This window comes from Herpailurus yagouaroundi, unplaced genomic scaffold (assembly GCF_014898765.1).
Source record: "Herpailurus yagouaroundi ecotype Mexico unplaced genomic scaffold, PumYag 150948, whole genome shotgun sequence".
NCBI classification, from domain to species: domain Eukaryota; kingdom Metazoa; phylum Chordata; class Mammalia; order Carnivora; family Felidae; genus Herpailurus; species Herpailurus yagouaroundi.
Window position 1 is genome coordinate 8,561 of NW_024422727.1, and position 10,217 is coordinate 18,777.

Below are 10,217 nucleotides of genomic sequence, written 5' to 3' on the forward strand. Positions count from 1 at the left end.
AGATTTCTAAAATGAGAGAAATAGGGGTGCCTGGGTGGCTCAGTCAGTTATCGTCTGGCTTTAGCTCAGGTCATGATCTCACAGTTTGTGAGTTCAAGCCCCACGTTGGGCTCTGTGCAGATAGCTCAGAGCCTGGAACCTGCTTCGGATTCTGTGTCTCCCTCTCTCTCTCTCTGCCCCTCCCTTGCTTGTGCTCTCATCCTCTCTCTCTCAGATATATTAAATGAATAAACTTAAACTAAACTAAACTAGACTAGACTAGACTAAAATAAAATAAAAAGAAGTGTAAATCTATGTATCAGGAATAATTAATTTTACTCATTCAATGGCGCCAATTTACTTTTTTAGTGAATTTTAATTATTGTTGCCATGCTGCTAATTGTTTTTATAAAGATTCATGTTTTCTTTCTTTTCAGGTATTTAACCCATTCGTCTATAATATACGCCAGTCTGAAACAGATGGCGAGTCAGAGGAATGTCTCAGAATTCATTCTTTTGGGACTTTCGTATGACCATCGCACACAAATATTTTGCTTTGTGTTCTTCTTATTCTGTTATGCTGCTCTCTTGGTAGGAAACCTTCTGATCCTTATCTCTATTCGATGCAGCCCTCTTTTCCACCAACCAATGTACTATTTCCTCAGCCACTTATCCTGTATGGACATCTGCTTCACCTCTAGCATTACACCCAAATTCATTGCTGACCTCCTAGTGGGAAGAAAAGCCATCTCCTATGGTAACTGTATGTTACAGGTCTTTACCATGCACTTCTTCGGAATGACTGAAGTCTTAATCCTCACCGTCATGGCCTTTGATCGCTACGCTGCCATCTGCAAACCTCTCCACTACCTGCTTGTCATGAACAGAGCAAGGTGCAATCTCCTCGTCTTAGCTGCTTGGGCTGGTGGGGCCGCGCACTCCTTTCCTCAATTTTTTCTGGTAATCAGGTTGCCCTTCTGTGGTCCTAATGAGATTGACCACTATTTTTGTGACATTTTTCCTTTGCTTAAAGTTGCCTGTGCTGACACCTATGTTACCGGTGTCCTTTTGGTTGCCAATTCAGGAATGGTTACCTTAGTGGCATTTGTGGTCTTGTTTTTTTCTTATGTCATTATATTATTCACTTTAAGAAATCATTCAGCCAAAGGAAGGCGCAAAGCCCTCTCTACCTGTGGGTCGCATATCACTGTGATAATTTTGTTTTTTGGGCCTTCAATCTTTGCCTACCTTCGACCTCCAACCACTTTCCCTGAGGATAAGGTATTTGCTCTGTTTTACACCATCATCGCTCCGATGTTCAATCCCTTCATCTACACTCTGAGGAACTCAGAGATGAAAAATGCCATGAGAAATGTCTGGAATCAAACATTGGGACTCCATATCTTTTATAAAAAACAGAGCGGCAGCTAGGTATGGATAAGGGAGAAAGGAAACCATCTCACAGAGTAATTTTTCCTTTGGAACATTTTATGAGTGACAGAAATAGGACTTGGAGTTTCATAGTGACTAAAAAGAAATAGTAAGTCATCCATACAAAATATAAGCTTAAAACTTAGTTCATTTTGCAGGCTTTGAGATGTTATGAACAGGTTGGCATGCACAAAATCAGTTATATGCATAGTTAAGACAATATTACAGGAGCAGAGAATTGTGATGTGAAAAAGAAAATTGGAGTTATCTTGCGTTAGAAAATGGAGGTTTGGTGGCTAGACCACACAATGAGCCATTCTGTATGGCAAAGAGACGGTTAAATTCCATGATTTTAAGACCAAATTTTGGTTTATGATAGGATCGTCACCTAAATGAACTCCAGAGGCATTTAGAAATTAATTACATAGCAAGAAGTGAGCATAATGAAATATGATTTAAAGTGATTCTGTGGTTTTAACTCTGGACTTCACGTTGGAAATAAAAATAAACTAGTAAAGGGGCACCTGGGTGGTGCAGTCAGTTGGGTGTCTGACTCTTGGTCTCAGCTCTTGTTGTGGTCTTGCCGTTTATGGGTTTGGGCCCCGTGTTGAGCTCTGGGCTGGTGGTGTGGAGCCTGCTGGGGATTCGGTCTCTCCTCTCTGCCCCCCCCAACCCACCCCGCCACTGTGCTCACTCTCTTTCTTTCTCTCTCTCAAAATAAATAAATACACTTAATTTTTTTTTAATGATAAGAAATAAACTAGTAAACATAGAGTGAAATCAATTACTCAAGATATTAAAAACACACTCACTGATTTTCTACACATTGGTCCATTAAAAAAAATCCATACAGGAACTGAATCATAAAATGCCAGAAATTAGGAGGACGGACACTGTTTATAAGATCCAGAGTCTTTCTTAATTACACAAGAAGTGAGTTCAAACAAACAAACTTGAATAAAAAAACCATCTGATACAAATCATGGATATGAGTGGAAATGACAGATCATCTTTGAAACAAACATGAGGATTCTCTAGAAGAACCTGAAACAAACTTGATGAAATGTGTTCATTTGTATCTCTAATAAGATGCAAAAATAAATGCTTTCTTTGAAAACAGGAAATATCACAAAACGGAAGAGATTGTGTAACCAGATTATATGAACAGAATGACAATGAAAATACACGAATAGTTTTAGCCTATGTAAATGCAATACTAAAATTACAATGATTATAAAGGCCTTATATACAGAAGGATAGAAAAGTGGAAAAGTTTATGAGGAAGATGTAATTCAATAGAGTTTTTATAACAGAGAAATTGGACAGATAATCAGTTTGTCAAGTTACTAATAAAACAAAAATATTGCCAGATTGAAAAGTTCAAGCTTTACCCTTTATTTAATGTGGTGCTTTTAACCAAATTTACTCAACTTACCTTTTGGGGGTCCTAACCAGGTAGATCACCACATCTGTGATGTGAAGCCCCTTTTGAAACAGGTATGCAAAGATATTTGTGTGGTTAGTGTCTTCGCGATTGTTAATTCCGGGATGTTGGTGGCAGACATACTGTTGCCCTGCTGGCTTCTTACCTACTCGTGTGCTTTAACCTTAAGACCCGCTCCTCTTCAGGGTACTGCAAAGCTCCACCTGCAACTCTCACATAACGGTGGTAGTTTTGTCCTTTGTCCCCTGTGTCTATCCTTACGTTCTACATGTGGGGTTTTACACAGTGATTGCCTCCATGCTGAATCGTCTCATCTCTACCCTGAGAAACATGGAGATGAAAACCAGCATGCGGAAGGCGTGGTCTAAAATGGCCCATTCAGAATTCATGTACATGAGTGATATTCATCGTGCTTTTGATCCTGTGTAGCAAAGGCATTTAACATTTGAGGTGATGTAGAAAGTACATAAGCTTTGCCTGGACACTTGGGCTAAATTACCCATGACTGCTGTCACATGAGTCAAAGAAACAAGTTACTGGGAATCAGATGACAATCTGCACCTTGAAAGATCCAGCTGGTTCCACGTGTGCCCACTTGCATGTGAGGAAGCTAAAAATGTCCTGAAGCATCTCTCTGATCCTATCGCTCCCCTCTCCAAAAGTTTGTAAGAAATCCCATTTTCCTTGGAATGAAATCCAACCTTCCTGCTTGTTAGAAATCTTCCATAAGTTATCTGAGTCTAATTTGCCGATCTCAGAAATCACTACGTTGGTAGAAAGTGTGGTATTACAATGATAGGCTTTAGGGTCAGGGAGAGCTGGGTGATTCCTGACAGCTTTTATCTCTGGGTCTTGACATTGTGCTCTAATTATATTAGTCTCTCTTTTAAAAAGATATTGTACTTCGCAAAGATGTAATATTACTTTGGCTAACACGTGTGAAGTTTTAGCACGGCACGTGGCTACCAGAACCTCATGTGAGTTATTTTTCTTTTGTTTGCTTTCCTCTCTGTGTGTCCCTAAGCTCAGAAGCTTTCATCCAGGTACACTGGGTCCACGTCCATTCTCCAAACATATTCTAGAACCTATCAGCTCTGTGGCTTTACTTCAGCCATTCTTCTGCTTGGGATTCCTCACCCTCAGGCTCGAGGGTCCATGTCTTACATGTAATTCGCACTCGTGGTGTCATGTCATTCAGGAAGACTAGATGTATGAATGCAAGATGAATGTTATATGAAATGTAAAGGTACAAGACATGTGGAGTAACACGTAGAAGATCTCTGTGACCTTGAATTGGAGACACAAATTTTCTAAACGTGTGGAGCAAAAGTGTCTGAAAAAAAGATGATTTGTGCTTCATCAATATTAAGACTATGCAGGAGAACTACTATATAAAGAAAGATGAACTAAATAGTGGCAGACGTAAATGCAATTAGTAGCTGTGTCTGAAGGTGTGTACAGGGCAAGGTTAGAGATACGACTGGCTATCTCCTGCTGTAGATTGCTACAGGCTAGCTCTTGAGAACAGCTCGGTCAACACTGGGCATAACGTTGAGGTGGACTAGTTGGAAATCACTGAGCCCTGATGTCCTTGATGCCAAAGTTGTAGAATCTTTCATTTACTCAGGGTTCTTAACCTTTTAAAGCCTGGAAGCAAGCACTAAACTTAGAACAACACGTTTTCTTGCTTCAGATCTTTCCTGGCTAGTTGAGCTAGTTACTTAACCTCCAGGACCCTCCGTGTTTTTATCTACCAGTAAAGCTAATAATACTTGTGTCAAAATATGTGTTATTATAAGCATTGAACAATATGATGAACCCGATCTGCCCAATCATCTCTCAGTGTATTTTTGCTACTGTTTGGCTAAGTTGTTTGATCTGAAACAGATTAAACATTATAAAATTTGATTTTCTGACATTTTTTGTGTGAGAAAACTTTACATGAATGGTAGAGATAGACTGTCTGGTTTCAGTGCCTGCAGATGAGACTGAGTCTGAACGACATGTGAAGAGTCAGTGAGCAGAGAAAGAACCGGATGTTAAACACAATAAAAGCTCTGTGGTTCTTTGCTCCCTTCCTCTGATTTTTCCATATCATGTTTGTTTTTCCTCCTTGCCAAGTTATGAGGAAGAGATGTTTACTCTTATCTTTTCTTTTGTCTTCCATTTTTCAACATGTATGTTATCAATGGTAACCTCATACCAAGTATGATATCACAAGTCATTGATTTTATTTGTCTATCTGCTCCGCACACCAAGGATCTTGATGATCCCGCAAAAGGACTGTAAGCGGCCATCTTTGATTCTCCTTGTCCTACCTCATCTCAGATTTTCCAGAAAGGGAACCTGACCCTATTACAGCTTAAAATTTCCCTCCTATTCCTCAGAAATTTGGAAGAACACAGGGCAGCCAGGGTTTCACGAATTGCTTTGACTGTAGCCTTTTTGGGCCTGTGGGGGAAACGGGCCAAATTGTTTTCCAAAGAGGCAAATATGAAAAGTTCATACCCAAGAGCACCAAGCACATTACTATCAACGGTGGCTTTGGCAGCACTTGGGCTAAGATGGGTCTAGAAGTGCCTTTGGGAATATAATTACACAGAGCTTTCAAAGACCTATTAATACTTGCCACGTCAGTTTGTATTCTGTTCCTCTGAATCAAACTGTCCTCGGGTGTAGACTTAAAATAAATGCACGATTCCTGGGACCTATATACTTCTGTTAGCTTTTGCAGGAATATAAAAATACATGTTGCTTATTTTTTCTTCCGAGCTCTTACTAAGAAGTTAAATCAGCCTTCAATATTCCTGCTTTTCTGGGGGCTGAAGATCCACTTCTTCATCACTTCGTCTTAGTGAATATTTGAAGTCCGCTTCCCTGGTAAACTGTAGAGGGTTTGAGACATGTTGAAATTTTCCATATATTTGCAGAGAATTAACCTGAATGTGTTCGAATTATGGGTTTGTAAACTCTCTGCAATGTATTCCAGATTTTGGTGCTAGAGACGAACTGGCAGAGTGAGTGTCCGAGGACGGAATGCTTCCTGATGCATGCCCAAGCTAACCCGACAGCCACTCAATCTCATGGTTAGTGAATTACCCTTGTCACCTTGGTTTGGGAACGGTCCCACAACACATGTGCTAGGCTAATTGTGCGTATGTGTTTGTGAGACAGAGAGAGAGAGAGAGAGAGAGAGAGAGAGAGAGTTTTTAAGTATTTTGTTTGTTTCTTTTGTTTTTTGAGAAAGAGGGAGTGGGGGCATCGGAGAGGCAGAGAGAGAGGGAGAATCTCAAGCTGACAGCACAGAGCCCAACGCGGGGCTCGAACTCACGACACTGAGATCATGACCTGAGATGAAATCAAGAGTCAGACACTTAACTGACTGAGCCACCCAGGTGCCCCAATTATGTGTACTTTGTATTTATTCTATGTAATTTCATTTGAGGGCTATAACTTCTTTTGCAGCATAGGAGAATTAGATTACGATAACAATGTTTTGGCATCCTTCAGTTTCAATTGTGCATTAAGTACAATCAAAATTCCCTTTCTGGGGAACAGGAGTAGAGCTAGATAAAGCATTTTTAAGTGGGCAGTGAATTTCATCGTGTCCCCAACTCTTGTTTAACGGCATCCTTCATATTACTATTAGGAAACAGACCAGCTTATACTTGAATATGTACAATAACAAATTGTTTTCTTTTATTTCAAAACATCTGCCCTCCTAAAATAGTTTTATCTGAGTCAACTATGGTGAGTTTATCTACATTCTGTTACACTAAGAGAAGATTTGAACGTATGATAGTAACTTGTAGTTACGTATAAGACCTTCTATTCCTTTATGGACAGCATGATCCAAAAAGTACACATAATTTGGATTCAATAATACCAAAAAATAAAGTAATCGTTTGAGTACATTTTGTAGACAAACATGCTAAGATAACCAATAGATTAGGATGTTAACTATTTTCAGTAACAGATTGTTGAAATTGGCGTTTACCTGATCCTACTTGTCAAATCCATGTTATGTATCTTCTTCATTTCCTTAGTTTTTCTGCTGGTCGAATGTGTGTGCATGACAATCTGTGATTCTAACCTAATCGCTCGGAGAGGAAAGACAGTGAGAGAAAAATGTTTTGAACCACACGTGTCTTGGGCTATTTCATATCACCTCATGTATTCCTCATCAAAATTCTGAATTTTGTAATGATATGTCAGTTGTAAAATGAGTGCGATGATGCTTAAAGAGATTAAAGAATTCACTCAAGGATTGCCCTGGTCAGTTTGAGATTCCAACTCTTTCTATGTTGCTACTGTTTCGGCCACTTGTTCAGTGGTTGCCCGAAGTCCTTTATTGACCCATTGTGATTTCAGTTTTCCCATAAGAGGGTTCCTTAGTATCGCTATATTGTTTGATGATAGTAATTCTCCTCAACTGATTTTTTCCCCTCTTCGCTTTCACCCCTGCTAACAGAATTGATCATACAGCATGGGCAGGGTTGTGAGCTATTATAGATTAAATTCCAATAATGACCTAGAAAACAAGCAGGCATTTTTTTTTTAGTTTATTTATTTATTTAGAGAGCCTGCACAAGTAGAGGAGGGAGAGAGAGAGAGAGGGAGAGAGAGAGAGAAAGAGAGAATCTGAAGCAAGCTCCAGGTTCCCAGCTGTCAGCACAGAGCCTGATGTGGGGCTCGAACTCACAAACCATGAGATCATGACCTGAGCTGAAGTCAGACACTTAACTGACTGAGCCACTCAGGTGCTCCAGAAAACAAGGAGGAATCTTGATGAGGAATTTGCATTTTTGTAAGGCTGAAGGCAGAATTACAAATGTTTTAGAATCAGAGAATTCTAGAATACATATCTATCTTAAATATTCCCTATCTCTTTACTTACAGAAATACTCAAAAGACACATGGGGTATCTGTGAACCCATCATCTTGCATATTTTTTTCTACTCCGATGAGGAATCAAAACAGTCTTTTCACTGCTGCCCTTCATGGCATCTCTCAGCACTCTGCCTTGGAACATAACCCCAGATTGAGGAAGAAACAGGATTTCTGCCTCTTAACATTCATAGTGTATTACTTTTCAAACCTGAGAAATTACTCAGATTCTCTCGATATGTTTCTTCTATCTAGAATCAGAGATTTGAATCGGTCAAGTGATTTCCACATGTATATTGCTCACAGTCTACTGAAATAATGGTTGCCTGTAAATCAGTTTGTTTTATATCAAGAAGTGTATCTGAAAATTAACATTCTTTCCACCTAGTATCAGAGGCAACAGGTAGAAGGTGGGCCAATGCCCCTCACACTCCTAAAACTTTTCAGTGCTCCTTAGTGACTGCTAACTTCTGGACAATGTCACAATAATTATTTTACTTTGTTATATCAAGGGGGATGGAGAATCCTTGTTAGCGATTCTGAAAGCAAAGTAGGAACAAACCGAAAATTTATACTTTTAGGAATGCAGAATTTTGACTAGTAATTTAAAATAGAATGGATGTCTTACAGTATGGGCCATTTTAAAAATGCCGTAACTGTCAACCGTTGGCCATCTAAAATCTTCTCAAAGACTATGAATAACATAGATATTAAATTTGTGAGTCCCTAGAGATGATAGTTTCTTTTTTTAATGTTTAATTATTTTTGAGAGAGTGACAGAGCATGAGCAGAGGAGGGGCAGAGAAAGAGGGAGACACAAAATCCGAAGCAGGCTCCAGGCTCTGAGCTGTCAGCACAGACCCTGATGTGGGGCTCGAACTCACTAACTGTGAGATCATGACCCCAGCCGAAGTCAGAAGCTTAACCGACTGAACCACCCAGGCACCCCGAGAGATGATGGTTTCTAAGTAATATTACAACAAAACCTTTTTCTGTGTTTTTTTTTTTTTTTAATTTTAAATAGGCATCTGGGGGCCAGATAGAACTGTCACTCCAGATCCAGACTAAGGTGGAAGGTGTGCTAGCTTTTGCAAACCCACTAGAAGCACATATTTCCTCAACAGTGGGTAAAATAGCTCTTGGAAATGCTTTCTCTCTATTCTACACTCGTTTTGCACTAACTAAAGAATGTTTAAGGTACATATTAGATACAAAGATGCAAATTCCTGAATTTTTCATTAACATATACCACTGAGTGCTAATTCACCAAAGTTTGTCTTCAAGTTGCTTTCTGTATTACCTCCTTTTATTGACATTTGATCTTCAGATTATAATTAAAACGTGAGATTTTTCATGTAAGCCATGGAATATTCATAATTCAAATATACTTGGACAATTTAACATGCTTATCTTTTCTTTAACAATTGCTATCACAAACTTCAATCTCTCTCTCTCTATATATATATCCATATGTATATACATATCACTATATATATAGTATATGTAGTATATATATATATGTATATATATATGTATATATATACATATATATATATATATATATATATATATATATATATATTTATATGGGAGGAGCAGAGAGAGACATGTAGAATCTGAAGCAGGCTCCAGGCTCTGAGCTGTCAGCACAGAGCCCGATGCAGGGCTCAAACTCACGAACTGTGAGATTATGACCTGAGCTGAAGCCAGACACATAATTGACTTAGCCACCCTGGCGCCCCAAGAGAGACAGAATTTTAAGCAGGCTCCACACTGCATGGAGCCCGCTGTGGGGCTTGATCCCATGACCCTGGGATCATGACCTTAGTTGAAATCAAGAGTTGGGTGCTCAACCCACTGAGCCATGCGGATGACATGACAGTATGTATTTTTGAAATTGTATTTAACTCATAAAATATAAAAATGATAAATGAATAGATTTCCTGAGTATTTTTCACAATTCCAGTCATTAATTGACATCTTCCTTTTGCTGTATAGTGTTCAAACACTCTGTGTTTTTTAATGTAAGAGCAATTCCATTTGTTTAACATGACCCATTAACAATGTTTGGCCAAAAAACAATGTGTAGTATGCTTTACACAAATTAAACTCCAGGAGTTCAAACTGGATGTTTAAACAAATGTGAATCTCTTTGGGATTCATTTCCAGAAAATTAAGGAAATGTACTCAGATAATTTTTAAAGAAGGAAAGTTGATTTTATCCGTAAGTTACGAGAATTGAGAAATATGGGAGATTTTTTTTTGTTTTAGGTCATTGAGACTAAATAATATAATTAGCAGTTCTTTATCTAAATATATAATTAATGGTATTAATGCTTTATTTTCCAAAAACCATTTTAATATTTTAGACAACTGCTAGTAATATTGAGTAAAGTATATAATTATTCTCACTATTGTCATTACAAAATTATTTCATGACACGTTTATAAAAGACAGCATTAAAAAGTTAGCCTAA

The 10,217-nt window shown here is 38.5% G+C and overlaps 1 protein-coding gene across 1 annotated transcript; it reads left to right on the forward strand.

Annotated features, from left to right (window-relative positions):
• The first annotated feature begins 459 nt into the window (after nt 1-459).
• LOC121026652 (olfactory receptor 4P4-like) lies at nt 460-1,410 on the forward strand. Its single transcript, XM_040469447.1, has one exon. It carries the CDS (start codon nt 460-462, stop codon nt 1,408-1,410), a length of 951 nt encoding a protein of 316 aa, XP_040325381.1.
• The last annotated feature ends 8,807 nt before the right edge of the window (nt 1,411-10,217 follow it).